We start from the raw sequence: 23,098 nt of genomic DNA on the forward strand, positions 1-23,098 counted from the left end.
GCCATAATATTCGAATGCTTCCAAATAAGATCAATTACGGCAGTCGTCAAGCCTCGCACCACCGCCACAATTCACATGTAATACTTAACACGCTGAAGGAACTGATCACTACCACCATCATGCCAATTCAACCGTTGCTAACTAGTACACTCATTCTGATACTTCCTCTATGAGTCCGAAGTTATTTTCTTCTATTTCTCCAATGCTACACCGCAGACCGAAGATAACATAGAACACTACAAGCCCCATTTTCATAATCCGCTGCAAAAGCTCAATACTCAACCATACTATGGACTCGAAATCCTTAGGCACCACACTTTACCCTTTGAATACACTAGGACCGTGGCTGAGAGTCGCCCACTCTGACTTGGTCCCAAATATAATCGACTCCAAGGCTCTGCTAGCACCTGAACGCTTTCTCAAAGAAGCACCCGGTTGAATCACTTTCATTGCAGATCACCTCTAGATGAAGCATAAATCCCGAGCCTTCCCAAAGCCTGAACATAAATTGATAAGGCCAATTATAGCACACATTCTTCGAATCCTTTGCCCAAATCACAACTGATGTTCTCTTTACTTAGTCGTAATAACCCACCAATACACCGATAACCAGGAACCTCACAAATAGATAACCATGCAATCCAATCGTAGGCGGTGGACCTCTCCCACTTAGCTCGAAGCCACCACTGCATAACTCTGAAACCCACCAAGGTTCCTTCATCCTTCCTCTCTGACATGACCCCGCGTTATCAACCTGCCAAATTCCTTGAAATCTTCCAACGATGCTGCACCGAGCACAATTACTATGAAACCAACAAACCATCTCGGGTCCGTGCCCATTCACCAGTTGTACAAGCCCGTTCACTCCCCATGGACGTCAACTAAAGGTGTGACAATACATTCCAATCCAAAGTCATGTCGTAACCTTCTTTATATCAAGCAACTTTTTTCTGTTGTATCAAATCTCCCGCCGTATAATAGCCAATATTTCAAATTAAGTCCGTAGACCCAATCACCGTCCACCATAATTCCCAAATCACTCTAAACTTTCCTCAAGGAGTGTAGCTATCCTATCACAGAACCCACATGCTACCATGCCACTCTCCCACTCTGGTCAAACTCACTCCTTTAAGTAACTACCTGACTCTTATTTCTCACACTTGGCCTTCTATAAGTTTATCCACCGCGAGGCACCTCCCACATGTCCTTCCTCATCCTTCGCTGCCCAGTTGTTGCCTTAAATCAAAATCTACCTCTTTAGCACTTGAACCGATAAATCGCTACCAACTTTAAACATTTCTGGAAATCATCTTTCTCGAGCAATCAATACCAGGAATGCCGATTCGATCCTGAACCTCTGCATACTGCGACCTCTGACAACCGCTTTCTCGGCACCATTTATAATACTCTGTCCCAAGGAAAATTGAAGTAAACCATAACACCGGCAAACTTAACACATTATAACCAATCAAGGACGACGACGCCATACCACAAGCGAAGATTCCACCATGCTAAAAAATATCTCCCGCTACTCCATCAACCCAAGTGTGAACATTCTTAGTTCAATTACCTTTCCTCCGTCGGAAGTAAAATACCGAATCTCTGAATCATGCACTATGTAAATCTTCTTTCAAGTCATTCACTGTCCTGACACATAGGCAAGCATCCCACCATCATATCAATGTTGTACGATATCAACTCATGAGTATCATAGCAACCTGTGCATATCCTCAAAGCTCTCAGAAGTACAGCTACTGAGCTGAAATGACAGAATATCCTTCCGCAAGGCGATGACGATAGCCCAATCAACTACGCAGGGAGTAACATCCCGCACCGCATCTGTAGTACCATAACAATTCCTCAATTTTCAATTTATAACAAACGTTTTACGTCGCATAAGATTGAATAGGAAAGAAACAAAGGCATAAGCCTCAAGGAATCAAATCGCACGATGAGGAATCAAGAAGGGAAGTGCTCCTAATAGCCTTGTAGTCTCTCGAAGATAAGTACAGACATCTTTGTACCGATCCGCAAGACTCTACTAGACTTGCTCATGACTCGTGAGACCTAAGTGAACCTAGTGCTCTAATACCACGTTGTCACGACCCAAAATCCTTGAAAGGTCGTGATGGCGCCGGACACTACTGTCAGGCAAGCCAACACCAATAATTAGTAAATTCTCATTTTAATATTTTCTGAAATCGTAAATTTCCTTCAATTAAATAATAAATGATGAACTTCACAGAGTAAATAATAATGTTTTTCGCAAATTTCAATACTGAATAATCGCATAATTATCCCAGAACCTGGTGTCACAAGAGCATGAGCATTTACTAGGGAATAAAATAAAATATAATAACTGTCCGGAATATAAATTTGGACAGAAAAGAAAATATAAATACTCTGAAGGAGACTCTGCTGGCTGCGGATCGTCTCACAAGATGCAGCTCACCTAAGTCCCCGTATCGACCACGCTGCTACGCTCACAAGGCCACTATCCATACATGTACCTGTACAACAAAATGTACAGCGAATGTAGTATGAGTACGAAAATAACGCGTACCTAGTAAGTATCCCGTCTAACCTCGAAGAAGTAGTGACGAGAGGTCGACTGTGATACTTACTAGTGGTCCAATAATATCAGGTACATTAAAGAAGTGAATGAATATGAGACAAAGTAAATATATGAAACAAACAAGTATAAAATACATGGTACGATTTCCCTCTTTACAATTTACTCAAGCTCTCAACTAGCAAGTTCCCTCCGTAACCGGAGCATATGTATATAGATATAGTGGATTTCATCAAGAGGTTGTCATAATTCAAATTAGGGAAAAACCCTCAGATACACTGGCTTCTTGCCAAATGTTACGCACGATTCCATGAGGATAATATATATATAGGAAATGCCGAGGCGTACGGCCCGATCCAATATAAAAGTAAACTGTGCACTGCCGAGGGTTGAACGGCGCAAACCATAGATGTATTTATTAACCTGCCGAGGCAAACGGCCCGCTCCCATGAGAGTAGTAGAAGGAAATACCCCGCTCGCGAATCATACGTGCGATGCGGTCAAATATAAATTTAAGAAAATTTCCCCCGCTCGCGAATCATACTTGCAACGCGGTTACACATAGATTCTTAAGTTATTATGGTGTTCCTCAATTCTTTTCAAATATACGAAGTTCAAATGAGAACCTTTAAGTTCCCAACTTTTCCTTAATTTCAACTCCTTTCGAAACATTTAATATGCTAACTCAATCTCGCTTCCTTTCAAGACAAACAATAAACGTAAATTCAACAACAATAGCAACAAGGCATGATGTAAGCCTAAAACTACCCTGATATAGGCATAGTTAGTAGCTACGTACGGACTCACGTCACCTCGTGCGTACGTAGCCCCCCACAAATAGAAACACATAATAATTTAGTTCACATATGGGGTTAATTCCCTCTTACAAGGTTAGAAAGGAGACTTACCTCGCTCTGAAGTTCCTTAACCGGCTCCCAAGCCCTTCCGACGACTCAAACCGTTGCCCAACGCTCCAAAACTAGTAAATAATTATGCAAACCCATTAATACATACTCAAATACTCATTATAATCCCATTTACAACAATTTCCAACTCCGCTTGAAAAGTCGATAAAATCACCCTCGGGCCCACGTGCCCGGATTTCAAAACATTTAGAAGATAAACTTGCCCATGACATCACGGACTCAAATATATAATTTATTCTCAATTCCATGTCCAAAATTCGTGGTCAAAATCCAAATATACAAGATTCTAGGTTTTTCTTCAAAACCCCAAATTTTTACAAATTTGCATGCCCAAAATCCATGTATAAACTTTGTATGTAACTCACAACTAGTAGAAATCACTTACCTCATGCTTGATGATGAAATCCTCTCTTCAAAAGCTCCAAAAATCGCCCAAGCCGTGTGAAAAATGGATGAAATAAACTCAAACCCCGCTTTTAAAATATTCTGCCCAGCCCAGGTCCGTCCTTCTTCGCGATCGCGAGAGTGCCTTCGCGATCGCGAAGGCTAAGCACACTACCTCCGCATTTCCTCTACGCGACCGCATACAAGCTCACGCGAACGCAACATTCTGTAACCCAAAACTTTGCGATCGCACTCCTCTTCACGCGATCGCTATGAGCAAACGCATAGCATCAGGCCATCCCTCACTCCTTCTTCGCGGACGCATTACCACAGCCGCGTTCGCGTAGCACAACTACCTACCACACCGCGATCACAGGTCCATCATCGCAACCGCATAGCACATTTCACAGTCGCCCCCAAACAACTCTATGTGATCGCGTATAAGGAAACCAGCAACAATCATGACAACAACTTCAGCAGATCCCTCAAGTCGCATTTCAATCCGTTAATCATCCAAATTCCATCCGAGGCCCTCGGGACCTCCACCAATCATACCAACACATCCCAAAACACATTACGAACTTAGTTGAGCCTTCGAATCATATCAAACAATGCTAAAATCATGAATCGTACTCCAGTTCAAGCTTAATGAACTTTAGAACTTAAAACTTCTATATTCGATGCTGAAACCTATCAAATCACGTCCGATTGCCCTCAGATTTTGCACACAAGTCACATTTGACATTATGGACCTACTCCAACTTCCGGAATCGGATTTCGACCCCGATATCAAAAAGTCCACTTCCGGTCAAACTTCTCAAAAACCTTCAAATTTCTAACTTTCGCCAAACGACTCCAAAATGACCTACGGACCTCCAAATCCACTTTCGGACGCGCTCCCAATACCGGAATCACCATACGGAGCTATTCTCAGACTTGAAATTCCAAACGGACATCGATAACATTGAAATGCACTTCAACCCAAATTTATGGAATTCTTTCAAAATGCTAACTTCCACAATAGGTGCCGAAATGCTCCCGGGGCATCCAAAACCCGATCCGAACATACGCCCAAGTCTGAAATCATCATACGAACCTGCTGGAACTTTCAAATCTCGATTTCGAAGCCGTCTACTCTAAAATCCAATCTTAGTCAATTCTTCCAACTTAAAGCTTTTGAAATGAGAATTTTCTTTCCAATTTAACTCCGAACTTTCCAAAATTCAATCTCGACCACGCGTACAAGTCATAATACCTGAAGTGAAACTGCTCATGGCCTCAAACCTCTGAACGACGCGCTAGAGCTCAAAACGATCGGTCATGTCATTACATCTACTCATAGGAACACTACCGGACGTATAAGTCCAAAAGCACGTGCTCACACAATCAAAATCTATGTGCTCGAGCTACAGTCAAAACCTGGCCTCTAGTCCTCTAGACTGGCCCATCATCAGCACACCAAAATCACATCTCGCACCTCAACCATGGAATCATAAGCAGTCGGCGCACAGCCGATATCGAGCTCTCACATGCGCATTTGAATGAGTGGAAGGAATTCAAAGAGTTATGCTTCAAGATGAATCAATGCCGCACGATAAGGAAAGAAAGATGGGAAGTATATCCTAAATGTCCTGTAGCCTCTCGAAGATAGGTATGGACGTCATCATACCGATCCGCAAGACTCTACTAGACACTTGCTCATGACTTGTAGAACCTATGAACCTAGAGCTCTGATACCACCTGTCACAATCCAAAATTCGACTAGTCGTGATAACACCTAACCCAACCCGCTAGGTAAGCCAATTAACCACTAACCAATTCTAATAACAATTAATAAAGCAATTAAGTAAAGAAATATCTGAATCTAATACATTCCCCAAGAACTGGTAGTACAAATCATGAGCTTCTAAGAATAGAGTTTATAAAGCGAAAATGAAATAAATAGATAGTCTGTTTGAATAGTACATAAACAGAGTTTTACAGATCTAAAGCTACCACGAACGAAAGGCAGCTACAGTCGGGACGCAGGTACATCTTCAATCCAGCTCCCATCGAACACAGCAACATCAGCAACCAACATCTGCACGCAAGGTGCAGAAGTGTAGTATGAGTACAACCGACCCCATGTATTCATTAAGTAACAAACCTAACCTTAGGTTGAAAGTAGTGACGGGCTTGTACCAAGGTCGGGTTCAAAACCAATATCCCACAACAGTTCATAACAGCATAATACAAGTAATAAAAGATGTATCCCAGAAGTAAAATGCTCAGCTCGTTCACAGTTCCAGAAAATAGTCATGTTTTTCAAGTATCTTAGTGAAAACCCAAATCTTTTACCGAAAATGCCAAAAATACGAGTAAGTTTGAAAACTGTAATTTTTCCAAGTATCATTTCCATAATAAATAAGATATTTCATTTTCTTTCCAGATAGCAAGTGTGAAATACCTCTCTATGTCCACATATCAATGTGTGTAAAAAGTCATGAATGACGTGATACTGTACAACATGAGAAAAAATGTGTCTCTATGCATGTATGTCATGTGTGCATGCCAATGCCATGTATCTCAGAGATGAATCATGTACTCACACTCCCAGAGTACTCAATCTCACTGTCTCGAATTCTCTCTCACTATGCTCAAGGCTCAGCACACTCAATCACCAAGCGTTGTACACTACCTGCTGCGGCGTGCAGCCCGGTCCATATATGACCATAAGGCCCGTTGCGGCGCGCAACCCGATCCATATATATATAGTCGACTGCGCTCACTGGGGGTGTGCAGACTCCGTAGAGGCTCTTTCAGCCCAAGTGCTATATCGCTGCGGCGTACAGGCCGATCCCATAATATATAAATAGCCATAAGGCTCGTTGCGGTGTGCAACCCGATCCATATATATATATATATATACAGACCTAAGGCTCGTTGCGACTTGCAACCCGAACCATATAAAATATAATCAATATAATATGTTGTGGCGTGCAGCCCGATCCCAAAATGTCACTCTCACTCAGACCCTCGGCCTCACTCAGTCATCAATCTCTCCAGTCTCACTAACGGGCTCACATTGTCATGAAACTAGCCCGACAACAATGATATGTTGTATCAATAAGTAATATCTGAGACTGAGATAAGGTATGAATGCATGAATATGACTGAGTACGAAATAGCAATGAAATCAGTGAGATGACAGTAAGAAACAACCACTATGGGTCCAAACAATATCGGTATAAAGCCTAAATATGATATCTAGCATGATTGACATCTCAATTACTTTATCACATGGCGAAAACACAGATATAAATAAAATAGGGCCATTATTCAGTGCAATGGAAACTACAGAATCCCAATTCACTCGGTGCACGCCCACACGCCCGTCACCTAGAAGGATGCATGTGGATTTAACTTCAAAAATAAACTTTTATAAAAAGAAAAAAGTTAAAAAAAGAAAAATAAGAACCCTCTGTCATCTTCCCGACAACCCCCCGCCCTCATTCCCCAAACTTCTTCTGCCAATACAATCATTCAGTACAAACCTTGGCCTCTTCTTCTCCATTCTTTCATCTTTCCTTTTAATAATTAAACAAATTCTTCCACAAACCTCCAAGTTATACATTCAGTTATTCAACATCGACAGATCTGAAATATAACAAAACAAAAATTATTAATTTGGACATAAATAAATTTAGAAGGTTTGAACATACTCGAGCCAATCCAAGCGGGGGAGATTCTTCCCCAGGTCGTAATCTATCTCCCCACTACAATTTGGAACATTCCAACTTCAAAAATGGCAACTCCAATGAAGCTCCAAGCTCCGGCGAGCTCTATTTGGTCGGAAATGGTGTTCAAGTAAATCAAATGCAGCAAAATCAATGCCAAAAAGTTTTTGCACTTCAGGGGAGTGTTTCTAACCCCTTCTTCTTCAAATTTGATCCACTCAGCTACGACAAATTTGAAAAATGGAGAATTTGGCAAGTTAAGCATACAAGGTGTTCGACAAAATGCCAATTCCAATTTCACGCCAATTCAGTAGGGTTCAGATGTTGTACATGCTTCTTCTCATCAAATACAATCCCCCCATATAGTTTTTGATAAAATATAGTTTGACCGATTTGAGGCGCTTCATGTTCATATATATATATATATATATATATATATATATATATATATATATATATATATATATATATATATATATATGAATGCTATTTTTAGAAAGCTACTCTTAGTCATGGTTGTTTTTGAGTAAGTCTTGAAACGGAAGCTTGGATCTTAAAAACGAGATAATCAATATTAAATTATATGTTTTAAAGCAGAAGCTTCGGTCTTGAAATTACTCCTTTGTGTACATGGTATTATATCTACACTGAAAAATTAAAAGAGAATTTTAGCGGAAAATTTTCTGGCAAAAACTATTTATTTTCCGGCAATAAGTATGGGGAGTTTATTTTTTGGACCATTCACGCGCTTGAAAAATGTGAGAAACATTCGCCTTGCCATGTCAGCTTTTTATGTCTAGATGATACACTAAAGGATTGGTTGGAGCGTTTAAAATGGGTATTTAACGGGCGGGCTGGGACGGTCTGGACACAAAAAAAAAATCAGCCCGTCGGTTTAACGTTGCGGGCTGTTAGCGGGCTATATTTTTCGGGTTTTTTTTTGTCCGTCCGGGTTCGGGCTTAGCGGGTTGTTAGCGGACCGTGGATTTTTTTTTAAAGTAAATTTTGTTTTTCTTATTCAATGTTATTGATATTTAAGTGTTTGCAAACTTTTAATGCTTAGAATTAAACTTTGAAGTTTAAAATTTTAAATTTTAAATTTGAATTTTATAATTTTAAAATTAAAATTTGAAAGTAAGCGGCTACAAAAAATTATTTAATAAGACCAATAGGCAATATGTAAGGATAAAGCTCCGAAGACTTTCATTTGATATTTTTATTGAATAATATATAATACTTCAAATTAAGTTGCAAGTTCTTTTTTGATTTTGTTATTTTTAAACTTGCAAATTAAAAGTTTACAACAATTATATATATAAAAAAATAGTACATCACATGCTTTGCATCATTTTTGTAAGTTCATCCATGTCAACATGAGGTTCTTGGTTTCCGGCATTGGTTGAATCAGAACAATAAACCATTATATCTCCAATTTTTTGGTCCCCCGCTTCATCTACCTCGTCACGCCCTTGATTTCGTCGTTCTGATCTTATCCAATCTCTGAAGCACACTAGAATATGTGTAAAGCTACTAGAAGAACAAGCACCACCTCTTGATCTTTTGGAAGTTTTCTTACTACCACCTCTACTAGTGCACACTTTTTTGGCTGATCTAAATATATCCATTATGTAAATTAAATTAATAATTGTAAATAATAAAATAAATGTACACCAAAGAAGAGAAAGATATAGAACGAGTGTACCAGGATTCCGGATGCCGCACTAAATTTGATATCAAAAACCAAACTTCAATTGATAGATCGATACTTGATAGTTGATACCACACTTCACTTGAATACTTAATATTTGATAATAATAATTTTGTAATGGCTAAATTAAATATTTGATGAAACTTGAAATAATAAGTAATTGAGAATTTAAGAACAATAATCAATAATATCAAGAGAGAATTAGAGTAGCAAGAGAGTGAATTGTGAGGAAAAATGAAGAAGAATGGGGGCAATTTATAGTTTTTAAAAGGTTAAAATTGTAATTTATTAAATACTAGGGGTGTGGGGCTATTTTCTTAAGGGGTAGGCCGAAATAGCCATTTCTGCAAAAAAAGGTCGTTGACCAACGGTCATATTTGAATTTGAGTAATTATATATATATATATATATATATATATATATATATATATATATATATAAATTAAAAAAAAACGTTAAAAATCGAGTTGAACCGGGCTGTAGCCCGTTAACGGGTTTAGCGGGTTCCGGTGCACCGGTATTAAAAAACTGTTCGTTTGAAACCCGCTCCCCACCCAATCCGTCCTAGCCCTCCCCCACGCTACAGTATCGGGTTGAACCGGGTTGTACACGGATCAGCCCGATCCGATTAACAGCTACAGTTTAAATAGAACTACCTTAAGAATAAGTATAGTGCAAAGTGAAAACAAGTTAAAGGGCTGCCGATGTATTTGCCATTTTTTAAAGTCTTATGCTCGTATTTGCACGTTTTTTTAAATTTGCACTTCCCATTCTACCCCGACTTCAAGTTCTAAATTTCTGAAAAAGTCCCGAATCCGCCTATTATAACATGTCGCCAAAACCCTAAAACCCAAGCCTCCCTTTCTCCTTAAACCCTGAAAGCTCTTACCCCTCCGACAATCCCCAAAAATGGCTGTCACTAACATAATTAGACGAACAGCTTCTCAAGTTGTACCTTTAGCTGTTCGAGTCATCGGTAGAACTCAGAGCTACAACCATCGATCCTTTGCTCTGTTCTCCACCGTAGTTAACCGTGGCGCTACGTCTAGAAACTTCTTCCGAAGCTCATTACCCTCTACCCTTCATTGCTATTCGACCAAGCGGCCCAGTTCTGATGAGTCACTCCTTAAAGTCATTCAGTCCGAAATCCTATGTGCCGAGGAATCTGACGAACATGACGAGGTTTTTTTTTAACCTTCATGTTAAATGAAAAATTGAATTCTAATATTTCTTCTCTGTTCTTTTTGTTATCTGAATAGAAAGTAAATGAGTAAAAAGAACGTTTTGAGTTATTGTCTAGCAGTACATATTGACCTTATTTCGTTTGGTAATAGCTACGCTGTAATTTGTGGATTCTAATATTTGTCTCTGATTTTTAGTTCCTATATGTATCTTGTTATAGACTAATTTATGGAGAAAATTATTTATTTCAAGGACTTTTTTTTCTCTCTTTTAATCTTACTCCCTCCACCCGTAAGAAAAACGCCCAGTTTTGGAGTAATTTTACCTTAAAAGCAAATTTAGAGTGTAATTTACTCGAAAAATTTTAAAATGGAAAAGGTTAAATTTACCTTTTGCTACCACTGTTCCTATAAGGCAAGGAGCATTGGTTATCAAAAAGCTATATCGAGGGCAAATTTATTCGAAAACTTAAGGGTAAATATTAACAGTTCTGTGAAGTGGTAAATTTTGCCCTTTTCTCCTTTTCCCCTTTTTCTTATATGGACGAACTTCTGTGTGTGACTTGCTGTTACTGCTTAATGGCAGGTCTTATTCTGAACTTTTCTTGGAGCTTTTCCAAGCCCTCATCCCTGCTTTAAATTTATGCTGTTTTTTATTTTATAAAAAAAGTGCTAGTACTACATTAGCAGACTTAAGACTATTATCATTATTTTTTGTTATCATTGCAGGTTGAGGAGGCTCCTAAGGGTTTCCCCTTCAAGATTGACGACCATCCGGGACAACAGACTGTAACATTGACAAGAGAATATCAAGGTGAATCTATTGATGTCGAAGTTCACATGCCTGACCTTGTTACTGGTGATGAAGATGAGAATGACAACGATGACGATGATAGAGAAAGGGCCAATCAGTCTCAAATTCCTCTTGTTGTTAGGGTGTCTAAGAAGAATGGACCTTCTTTGGAGTTTGGTTGCACAGCTTTTGCTGATGAGATTGCTATCGACACTTTGTCAATCAAAGATCCTAATGCTTCTGAGGATCAAATTGCTTATGAAGGACCTGATTTCTCGTAAGTCTTGAAATTTTATTTAAATGGCTGGCTTACATCCATATCAGTCTTTTTTTTGTATACTAATAGAAGATGTGCTTTCTCGATTAGGGATTTGGATGAAAACCTCCAAAAGGCTTTCCACAAGTATCTGGAGATTAGGGGGATCAAACCCAGCGCAACTAACTTCTTGCACGAGTACATGATCAACAAGGACGGCAGGGAATACGTGATGTGGCTTAAGAATCTAGAGAAATTCATTGAGGCATAGATTCTACTTTCTGTGAACAATTGTCCCATAAGTTCTTGATGTTTTAGTAGGGTAATGTTATTTTGGCTACATCTTACTGTCTGTCATCGATCAATACCTTGATTGCGAAGTCCTTTAGGTTACTTTTGCTAAATCTTACTGTCTATCATTGATAAAGTTACTTTACCATGAGATATCCAAGTCTTTGGCAAGTTAAGAAGAAATGTTGGTGAATTCTATACACCCATATATTAGAGTTGTCCTTTTGGAGTTTTTTTCATTATGCTTTGTCAGCTAGTTTTAATTTTGTCTTCTTTGCCTGCATATTTTGCTGCTTGTTAACGAGATTGCTTTCTTCTTTTTTTTCTTTTTTTTTGCATCTGTTGCTAAATAGTGTTTAAGTTATTCTCATGGAATTTCCAGAGAGTATCATCTCTAATGTTATACTCCCTTTCTTACCATCTTTGACTATTGGGTTCTTCTCTACGTCTCATTTGGTATGTTTTTCTTTTGTCATCTGCCTTGCCTTGATTTAGGGCCTGCTTTGTCAAATTCGCTAATTTTCCGGTTATCACATCTAGGCGTTTAGTAGGCCCCTAGTTTGGTGTCTTATATTCATTTACTCTTTAGGACGTCAGTTCTTAGTGCTTCTCTTTTGTTGATTATATTAGCGTCGCTAGCTTATTACTTACCTAGGTTGTTTCCTTCGCAAATCAGTATAGACATGTATGCCGGTGATCTTCATCAGTCCCTTAGCATACAGATTTTTGGAATTTGTACTGGCTTGCATCTTCAGTTGTCAGTTCTAAGCTTGACTGGACCATGGTGTTTCTCCATCTAGTATGGGGACTGATTATCGGTCGTCTCATACTATTGTTGAGGATTGATGGATTCAAAAGCATCCCTTAGTTGTCAAATATCAATTTTATTCACTCCCACTTCTTAAATTATTCTTGTATGAATACCCTAAAAGGCCGTGTTTCTTCAAAGAAAAAGATGAACTCTTAGAAAGAACCAGAATTTTCTTTTTGAAGATAGTAAAATGCCTAAAATGCAATTGCTATAGTGCTAATATCGGCTTGTACCGGTAGCTCTTGATGAAATCTACTACTTTCGAAGTGCTTTAGGAATGACAAGACGCCAGATATGCCGACAAAATCACAACGCACATTGCTTAGCACTAAACTTTAAGCTTAGCCAATTCCACAAATTACACGGAAAGAAAAAACTGGCGGTAGAACTTAAGCAATCTTGTTCCCAATGAGTTTTCAAGTTTGATTTATCACAACAATAAAAAATATAATTACATTTTAGTTATTACTATCCGTAAGTTTTACAATAAAGTAGTTAATAAAGAAAGAAGGAGAAACTCTAGTTTTACAGATCCTAAGTATATTTCTCCACTCTCAACCTCTCGGCGATCATGAAGCTTTAAGCACCATGGCTGCTACTTCAGTGCTCTCCATCTTTAAAATGTTTTGCGTCCATTTTCTCTTGTAATACGTGCTCATTTTACTTGCATTAATTACTACTACCTACTTATCATACTATAATTAATTGCTTATGAAACTAGACATTTTAAGACTTGGGGATTATCTAAAACTGAGAAGTAGCTCGTGAACATCTCAGTAATGAACTAAAGAAAGATGCATAACCTGGGTACAAAGATGACAATGCTCAACTTAGAAGGAAGTATGCTAATCAAAGTGAATCAGATGATATGTACATTAAATTAAATTGGCCTATCCAACTTCTGTGCATAACCATACAACGCTCTAATTCTCAAATATTGATCAGCCTTCGCTCTCTCTCTTTTACTATATTAGGACAAAATAAACCCCAAAATTCTACCACGTTTAGATACACACACAATAACACTTCTTTCCACTCTCTAGTTACTACACGCCTGTCAATACAAGTCTCTCAAAACAACATTGCAGTACATGGCTAAAACTAAAGGAATACATAATGACCTACTTATTTTAGAGCAGGACCTCTGGCTACTCTAGTCATAATAACTGACCAAGCTTCCGTGTTTCTCTTCAAACTAATTGAACCTCTTCATCAGCTCTGCTAGGTTTTCCAATATCAAAGTCTGGCGATCGAAGAGAACCTTTTGGTTGTCCAAGATCAAGTTATAACGACTAGACATTTCCATCTGTATATGTTTCCAAATCTAAGTTACAGATAATATACAACCAAAGAACTAGATAGTACAAACTTAAGAAATGTACCTGCAGCATATGATTTTGACTTATCAATTCTAAATGAAGATTCCTCATTTGCTCATGAACGGTTCTTTGAATGAAAGACAAAGTTTCTTCCTGCTTACGTTCAAACAGCTGGAGTTGGAAGGAACTTCCCTGCTGCAATTCAGGCAGTGTGGATGTTTGTGATTGTCTGACTTCACCCTGTAAAAATTCATAGGTCAAATGAAAACTTTCTATTGAAAAGATAAGCCTATGGCATTTGGAAGGATTCAACATGAAGACTCTTTTCACCAGCTCATGCTTCCGAGATTCTCTTCGAAAAACACAAAGGTGAAAACAATCTGTGATGAATCATAACAGATGACGCCTAAGATAAAGAGGAACAGCCAGGTTTTCCTGTTTCATACATTCATTGCTTGGAAAGCACCAGCTGCTGTAGTAGATGACGTATCAGACCTAGACAACAAGCTATTCAGAAGCTCCTCCCTTGTTTCAGCTCCAGTTTTCTTAGTTTTTGGAGAACCAACAGAAAGGGTTCCATCACTGAAGGACGGCTTGGTGCTTATTCTCTCAGCATAACTGGAAAATCTTCGTGGAAGGGTCATAGTTGAACCAAGAGAATCAAGAGTACCCTGCCCTGTAATGCCTTTTATTCCAACTGAAAAAGATGTGGAAATAGAGGGGATATGTTCTGACGATCCTAGAGAAATTTCTTCATCTGAATTTTCTTTAATGCGCAAATTTGCCAAACTCAGACTAGAATTGCTCGAAGAGCTGATACTCTGAGTTGCTGGAAAAGTATCCTGTAATCCAGAGAACATTGTTCCTGGTGCAAGAGGACCAGATGTCGATGTTGCAAAACGAGAAGGCATGTTTCCTGACTGCCGAAGGTGAGATAATCTATCAGATAATCTCTCACCACCCCAAGCTTCTGGAGGAGTTATGGAGGAAGAATCATCACTACGGAAAGATGTAGGAGTAGAAGACAACTGTGCCGAAGAAGTATCCTCCTGCAGGAATGTCAAAGATATGAAATACTTGTCAAGAAAGGAAAATTAATCATGCATTTGATGTTAATCCAGTCATTGACTTCAGTATCAGAATGCTGACGCCACTTTTTGGACCGACTTCACAAAATTATTTAGCACCCAAGAATCTGGTTAGAAGTTGCGAGTTAAGAAATTATTTACTTCAACTACATATCGCCAGTGTTGTCAAAGGCTCATTTAAGGTGCGCGTAAGCCTGATGCTCAGAAAACCTCGTGGAGAGCGCTTCACCTTGCTTAAGTTGCACTTCAGTGTAGTGCAAAGCACTGACGCATGCGCACTCATTGCCCATGAGCTCTATCTTGAGTCGAGTTGTACTAAACAAATATAATCGGCAAATAAGTGTAATAGTTGTTAAGGAAAATAATATGAATGAAATTTTTACTTTTTCTTAAATTACATATATTTTTTATTTTTTTGTCATTGAGCCTTTTTTACTAAAGCTCACACCTGAATTGCACTTTGCGCTTAAAGTGCCCCAATCAATAAACTTGGAGTGCTTCTTAGAGCTTTTCACCTTTGACAACACTGGATATCGAAAGCACCATTTGCAGCAAATCAACTTAGAAAATTTTAACAAAACAAGTTTCTGCATGTAGAAGAGAAACTCACAACTTCACTATGTGTCCAGCAAACAATGAAATAATTTGCTCTCTAAAAGCAAATAAATCAAGGTACATCAACCAGACAAGACGCAAACCTGTTTGGGCAAGGAACTTGATTTCCAATCAAATATGAGGCGGTTGTCATTGCCACCCTCAACTGGAAGTGGAAACCTTCGAGAAGAAGGAAATAGCAAAGATGATCTCTTATCAAGATCCTTTTTAAAACCTTCCTGATCATCCCAAAACTTATCAAGTGAAGGTGTAATTGGCTGAACTTCATTAAGAGGAGAAAAGACTTCCATATCATCCTTGAAGTTACGAGGAGCGTGTAATCGTGTCAAAGATCCACCTTTCCACAAACTACTTCGTATGGGTGTTTCCTCGGATGGAGATAAACCTAGTGTCCCAGATGTAGATCCCGTATTGCCTGCTGGAAAAGAAAATGAGTCCACAGAACCTGAACGAACAGTGGTTCTGGAACCTGATGTTGTCATGGAAGTTGATAGGCTTGATGATGTCGTAGCAGGAAGTGGGTCAGGCATTAAAATCGAATCCTCCACAGCACTGCCCAGAAGAGCTATTTCTGTTGTGCAATTGTTTTCATTGACCATTACAGGTTTTGCTCTTTGCCAGCATAGACTTGTCACAGCCTGTTAATTCATATCAGACTTTACTAGTAAGAGGAAATAAATAAGAGTAAGAAGGCTAGTGTCAAGAATAGGAACAGAGCTGGATTTTACAAGCTGATAAACAATATATATAAATATAAGACAACCAGAACATGATAATTGCAGAATATCAGAGTGGATGCCATTGGTCTGTTTATGCTGATATACAAATAGATAAAGAAACACCACGCTGTGTTGTTCTGCTGAGCGAGAGAGAGAGAGTGTGTGTGTGTGTGCGAGAGAAAGAAGAAGAGCTTCTCAGACCAGCTCCCCCACCCAAACCCCAAAAACCAACATTGCATACCATCTTCCAGCTCATCAATCAGATTATACACATCGGTCTACCTTGATACACAAATGACACAAAGAAACATCTAGCCAAGGAAGAAACAAGGAATAAGGATATCCTAACAATGTTTTCCGATTTCAGGAAATTCATAAGTGCCTTAAATTATTTTCCACGTTTGACTGAGCAGAAATTTGGTTGTCATGCCTGACTGAGTGAGGTGCTGCTTTTGTACCCTATTGCTGCATTCTGAGTGTATCAGGGTAGGTGGTCAACAGCTTGTGGACCACCCATTCCCCAAAGCAAATGCTGGCTATCTTTAACCTCTTAATACATGCCATATATTGGCAGAAGCCGCAGAATGGCACATGGATCACCTACCTGTCCGCCTCATCTCCTCTTGCCCCATTTACCATTGCATGTATATCCAATTCAATCATCACTGGAAGGTATAATTTGAAGACAACAAGTGGGCTAAAGTCTATATGCATACACACACCAAATGGAATTTGTTATATGGTTACGTATCTCCCAGTGTTGTCAAAAGCGAAAAGCTCTAAAAAGGGCTCCAGGTAGATTGGGGCTTTAAGCGCAAAGCGCAACTAAAGTGCGGGCTTTGGTTAAAAAAGGCGCAACTAAGGAAAAAAATAAAATACATATGTAATTCAAGAAAAAAGAAACAGACCCATTCCTAATGTCTTTGTCAACAACTAATAAACTTGTTTGCTGATAATATTTGTCGTTTAGCACCGCTCGATTCAAGATAGAATTTATGGGCAATAAGGCGTACACCTTAGTGCTTTGTCTACATTGAAGCGCAGCTTAAGCAAGGCGAAGCGCCCTCCCTGAGCTTTTCTGAGCTTCAGGGCTTAAGCGCGCCTTAAATGAGCCTTTGACAATACTGGTATCTCCACCCTTTAGTAATAGGGAACTAAATCTTTTCTTTAATTTTCTTTTCTTTTCTCATGTTTTGCCAACCAAGGTAATGAAATGACGAGTCAAGTACACAGTAAGGAGAAATTGATCCTCAACACAAATACTTTATTAAGAAGAGAAGAATAAAAGACCTCAGAAGTTCCATAAGCACGTAAAACAGTCAAAGGTTGTGGTTTTCCACGAACGTCGTAGAATACCACACGGCCACTACTTGTTCCAGCTGTTAGAGTGAAGCCATCATCAGTAAATGCCAGTGAAGAAAAAGGTGCCTCATAAGGAATGCAAAATGATGGCCTTCTTGACCCTGAGTCAAAAGTGTACAACTTCTTATCCATACCAACACTAGCAACAATCTGCAATCATAAGAGTAAAACCATACCTAAGAAAATGCTTACAATCATTTGGCCTGAGGAAGGATTTACAATTCTTCACTAGAACAGGTATGCAATAGGTGTACTAGTTAATGAGTATAATAGAGAAAACCTTGTCATTTGATGGTGAGAAACTAACGCCAGAAGTTGGTGCAGAATGCTGCTTTAGCCAAGAAACCTATAGAGGTAAAACTAACTACCAGTTATCCAACGAAACAAATTTTACAGCTGGCAAGACAGATATAACTGTATAAGAGAGAGACAACAACCCCAAAGAAGTCAACCACTAAATTAAAGGATAATAAAAGATTTAACACAAAATGCAAAGCAAGAAAGTTTCAGGAACTTGGAAAATTCAACCATTATGGCTATCAAAGCATGTCTGATGATGGTGTGGCTTGGGTTATGCCATCAGATGTTAACAATTTGTTGGAGAGCTGGAACGGGCAGAGGATTGGAAGGATACAAAAGCAGATCTGGAGAACTATCCCTTTATGCGTCTTCTGGACTATTTGGACAGAGAGAAACAGTGCTTGTTTCGAGAATAAAAAGAACCACATCTCTAGAGTCAGGAACCTTTGTTTGCAAAATCTGTTTTTTTTGGTGTAAAAGGAGTACACTAGAGAGTATTGATCAGTATCTGGAATTTCTGGACTCACTTGGAAATATGTAACTAGAGATTGTTGTAGGGGCTGTCTTGTTTGGTTATATTTTTGAGTACCTTCTTGGTACCTTTATTAATAAAACTTTTACCTTATCAAAAAAAAAAGGACATCCACGTCTCATCTTTCAAATAAATAAAGGGAGGGAAGAGTAGGAAAAGGAAGAGCAGTGGAGAAGGATCAGAGGAAGAACCATGACATGTTCTCAACTTCGGCAGGTGGGGAGGCAATATAAGTATTGAGACGGGCTTGGAGGTTCCAAAATAATTATCTATCTGAAAACTTCAGAAAATTCATAACCGTTATTCAGTGTCACGTGCAAGCTCACATTCCTTCTTTGAAGTCCGCAAGCTACAAAGAATAGTGCTTCAAACAGTCACAGCACCTATAGCAGTAAGAATTTCTCTTTTCGTGAGTAAAACACTGTGAGACCCCCAAAGAGCAGTGATGAGTTTCTTAAAACTGTCAAGCCCTTTGAGATGTAACAGTTGTAAGTTGCAAATGGATAGTGGATGCTTGTTTCAGAAAACACTCTACCAGAAATGTTCTATAGCCTAGTGCCTATACCAAATTAGCCAGATGAGATTTGACTTGCACATGCAGATGTCGAGGAGAAAGAAAAGAATTCCCTAGTAATTCTCAACCGATAACCCATTTAACCAAGACGGATCTAGGCACTAGCAGGAGATGTAACGAGATCAAATTTTATCGTCTCAAAACACCAAAATGACATATAACAAACCTTGGGACTGCGACCAGTAGTATCCCACAGGTGGATCGATCCATCATCACCAGCTGTCACCAATAAGTGCCTGCTAATCTTGGAATAATCAAGGACTCTCAAAACCTGGTCTTGTGATAATCAGACAAAGATAGATGGCATCAGAAAACAAAGCATCATAGCAAGCACCAAAAGCAAATTGCAGCTATAAGCAGCTTTCAGCAAAGTAGGACTTAGAAAGAATGAATTAACCTGCTCATTTGGATCCTTGAGTTCAGCAGCCTTCGCACCAGAAGCCAGGTTGTGAAGTATGAGATTCCCATTAAGACTGATAGAAGCTAAGTGCTCATCTTTGCAATTGTACATTACACCGCTAATAGTATCAGTATGACCTTTCAACCATTTGATGCAACGCCTCCGCTGCAAATCCCATATTCGTACAACTTGACCACTGCCTCCAGAACAAATGTATCTGGATGCTTTGCTGCTAAAGTTAATTGTTGAAATAGACTCCTGCAAGTGATATAAAGTAACTACTTGTGGATAATTGATTGATAGCCCACTAAACAAGGTGGACTCCGAAAAAATGTTGACGGCTTATACTATAGACCCATGTTAGGTTGTAGCAGATGGGATAGGAAGCTAACTTTATTCTAACCAATCATCTTGTCTTCACCTTTTTGCCACGAATAGCAATATAGCACACATTAATCCAGCATCCGTATTTTCATAAACCTATATAGGATAATCGAACCTTCAGGGATCCATTTCTTTATCCTACTAAACCCTATCTTTGTCCCATTCAAACCCAGAGGCGAACACAAATTCTATGACAGAAGATTCAATATACAAAGATGTAAAGTACAGACTCTTTTTTTATCAGTAAATAAAGTAGTAAACTATGGATTTCTTGATAAGCCAACAACAAAAACACTGTTTTGATTTAGCAAAAATGACATCATTCTGACTTCCACTTAACAAAATTATTGTGGTTCGAACGATCTCATCTAGATGTCTTTCTTTAGTGAACTTGAACCTGCGGCCTTGCAGTTGGCGTGTTAACACTTTTAACAGTATTTAAAAAACTTACCATTCAACACCTGAAATGGAGAAAACCCTAAAGAAAACTAATTATTGGAGAATGTTTGAGTGCAACATCCACTAATCAAAGTGACACCATCAGTGTATTAGATGATACATGCATAATTTGTCATAATCAGTATCTTTTATAACCGAGAAACCACCAAGGACCCGTGGTGAATGGTTCAAAACTTGGTAGATAATGGGCCAAACCTTCTCCACGTAAATACCATGTAACACGTGAAGTTTGCCTAAGCCATGCATTGCATACTGCTCTCTTACCACTAGACCAAAGCCCTGCCCGTGGGACAATTTATCATAATCATATTAGATGTTACTTCGTTGGAAAAAAAATCAACAATTGAAGCTACTACAGCAAAACAACTGAAATCTTTTTCTATTAAAAACTTTAGTCTACTTTTCTGTACAGCACAGAATGATCCATGTTGCATAAAATGTATATAGCAAAAGCAGCCTGGTCAGTTTATGCTATTAAGTTTTGGAACCTGATTTTAATATCCCTAATATGTGCCTGTGCATTCAAAAATAAAATTTACCGTATGAATGCACCAATCCTCCTGCAAATTTCAGCAGCAAATAGAGGGAAAAACAAAAACAAAAAAAAGTCGGTCCAAACTGCTGGCGATGCAGCAGATCTCTACACTCAAAATTCACCATTTCACAAAGAATGCTGTGCCAAAACCCATGGAAATAATTGGCAGTCGAATACTAAACTTGATCATGTTTAAAAGAAGAAAAAAAAGGTTTAAACTTGCATATTTTGCAGTTGCTAGTAAAACTAAATAATCTTAAATTTCAAGTTTGCAACAAAAGGTCAAAAAGGTAAATAAAATAAAAGAACCTCGATATTGTCACCAGCATCAGTGGGTAGAGTCCCCAAACTCTGTCCATTTTTCCTCCACAAAGATATCTTCTTGTCGTCTCCAGCGCTTGCCACCACTAAATCTACAACAATCAAAACATCCAGATTAAAAACCAAAAACTGTTAAATATTTGAAATTAAATAAATTGAATCAACTGACTAGTAAAGTTCCACTTGAGGGAGTTGACAAGGAAGCCAGGAGAAGGAGTGTAGCTAAGAATGCAGGGATCACGCGGTTCCAATGACAGGTCAAATAGCTTCACTGTGTCACCCCCACTTGCCGCCAACAAGCTCTTTATCGAATCCATCTTTAGTACGTAAAATTTTAGATTTGAATTTTTAGAAGATGAATGGGAAAGTGAGAGTGAAGTAGTTGGTGGTATAATTCTGCATTTTGTATTTCTATTTTAGGTGTTTGATTTGGAACCCTACCAGAGAGAGAGAGAGAGAGAGAGCGACAGAGAGGAAATTCAAAAAAGTTCTGGCCCAAAAAGTAGGCGCCTCTCTCTAATGCATAAAAATAGATAAATTTTTAACTGCATAAACACTTTAAAAATAATTGTTTGGATTATAAAGTTAAAGTTAAAGTGCACAAAAAACTTTATTGTGAATACTTGAGTTCAAAATAATACCTCTTAACTTGTAAAGGTGAATAATTTAAATTGATTTTAGATATTTTTAACTACGTTATTTTTAATTTGTTAGGTGAAAATGTTATATTGTATTTGTTGGATTATACCCAAGTGGACCTTTTTAGTTTTTGAATGGAACGAGATCCTGTTTCCTTAACTATTTGAATTTGAAAAGGATGAATCTACTACTAGTACTTATATATAAGAGAGGATAAGCAATGGTCAACATGCTTGGCACATAAAGCGCGTTTTGATAATTTCAGTTAAAATGTAGCAATATGATTGCTTTACTTTATCATAGTTTCAACATAATCTTTTGAGTGATTTGACTAAATTGCCCTTGGGCTTATTTCATCAAACATCGCCACACTTCTACACTCCAATCCCTACGTGGGCCCCAACATCCCACCCCAACCAACTTTCTTCCTAATAGTTAAGTTATGCACCTAGAGGTCCCATTTATCTTTCTCATTTCTTCGTTTGATTTATATTGTTTTAGTGTTGATTGATCAGAGTAACTAATATGTAATATTTAGTATTATTTACTAAAAAAAATAATACTTCATAAATTTTAATATCTAAATGTGAATTTTTTACTTTAATTATCTCAAAAGTGTACTTCTTTGTTGGTTCTTTCTTGGCAACTAAAATATTATTTTCTTTCACAATAATTTACACAAAAAGATTTATAGTTTAATTAAAGCTAATGTAACTTGTGAAATTGTAGTTATTTTTGCTGATAATTTATTTTTGTTTAAAAAAGTCTTTCTCATTAAAAGAATCCCTATTAAATTTATTTGCATCAATTCTATTGAGTTATCTCTTACATTGCATAATATATTGTCTGTCAACATCGTATTTTTTAGTTTATTATTGAAATCTTACATGATCAAGCAATCAGACAAATGAATATTATTTATTAGTCTATCTAGAAGACATATAAAACGAGCATTTTAAATTTATAATAAAGCACAATATTTATTAATAATGATGTCATAAGTAGGAATAAAGAAGAAAAATATACAATAAATCACAAATTACTACAATATACGCATGCAGTAAGAAAAATGAAAGCAGGAAAGTATGCAATAAGAAGGGAGAAGGGGGAAGAAGTAGTACAAGCACTTGCACTAGCAGCAAGAAGACTCTATAGATAAAACAATAAAAAGGGTTAAAAAGATTCACAGTAAGAGAAAGTATGCAGTAGGTAG

The 23,098-nt window shown here is 38.1% G+C and overlaps 2 protein-coding genes across 2 annotated transcripts; one reads left to right on the top strand and one right to left on the bottom strand.

Moving 5' to 3' along the window:
• Positions 1-10,140: 10,140 nt before the first annotated feature.
• Positions 10,141-12,066, top strand: LOC107775212 (uncharacterized protein At2g39795, mitochondrial). Its single transcript, XM_016594915.2, has 3 exons — positions 10,141-10,488; positions 11,217-11,557; positions 11,648-12,066. Exons 1-3 carry the CDS (start codon positions 10,216-10,218, stop codon positions 11,805-11,807), a joined length of 774 nt encoding a protein of 257 aa, XP_016450401.1. The 5' UTR covers positions 10,141-10,215; the 3' UTR covers positions 11,808-12,066.
• Positions 12,067-13,481: 1,415 nt separating this feature from the next.
• On the bottom strand, positions 13,482-21,781 carry LOC107775211 (protein NEDD1-like). The gene is made up of 10 exons (XM_016594914.2): positions 21,416-21,781; positions 21,235-21,338; positions 19,545-19,805; positions 19,314-19,418; positions 18,022-18,087; positions 17,670-17,891; positions 15,744-16,298; positions 14,404-15,006; positions 14,021-14,197; positions 13,482-13,944 (listed from the first exon to the last, which is right to left on the bottom strand). The coding sequence occupies exons 1-10, from the start codon at positions 21,561-21,563 to the stop codon at positions 13,834-13,836; spliced, it is 2,352 nt and encodes a 783-aa protein (XP_016450400.1). The 5' UTR covers positions 21,564-21,781; the 3' UTR covers positions 13,482-13,833.
• Positions 21,782-23,098: the final 1,317 nt, after the last annotated feature.

Source organism: Nicotiana tabacum, chromosome 13 (assembly GCF_000715075.1).
Source record: "Nicotiana tabacum cultivar K326 chromosome 13, ASM71507v2, whole genome shotgun sequence".
Classification (NCBI taxonomy): Eukaryota; Viridiplantae; Streptophyta; class Magnoliopsida; order Solanales; family Solanaceae; genus Nicotiana; species Nicotiana tabacum.

Excerpts from the sequence above, each read along its gene's own strand:
- LOC107775212 (XM_016594915.2), top strand. The coding sequence starts at position 10,216 with ATGGCTGTCACTAACATAATTAGACGAACAGCTTCTCAAGTTGTACCT. Across the intron at positions 10,489-11,216 it reads AATCTGACGAACATGACGAG|GTTGAGGAGGCTCCTAAGGG; the intron begins GTTTTTTTTTAA and ends TTATCATTGCAG. Across the intron at positions 11,558-11,647 it reads TATGAAGGACCTGATTTCTC|GGATTTGGATGAAAACCTCC; the intron begins GTAAGTCTTGAA and ends TTTCTCGATTAG.
- LOC107775211 (XM_016594914.2), bottom strand. The coding sequence starts at position 21,563 with ATGGATTCGATAAAGAGCTTGTTGGCGGCAAGTGGGGGTGACACAGTG. Across the intron at positions 21,339-21,415 it reads CCTCAAGTGGAACTTTACTA|ATTTAGTGGTGGCAAGCGCT; the intron begins GTCAGTTGATTC and ends TGATTGTTGTAG. Across the intron at positions 13,945-14,020 it reads GTCAAAATCATATGCTGCAG|ATGGAAATGTCTAGTCGTTA; the intron begins GTACATTTCTTA and ends AAACATATACAG.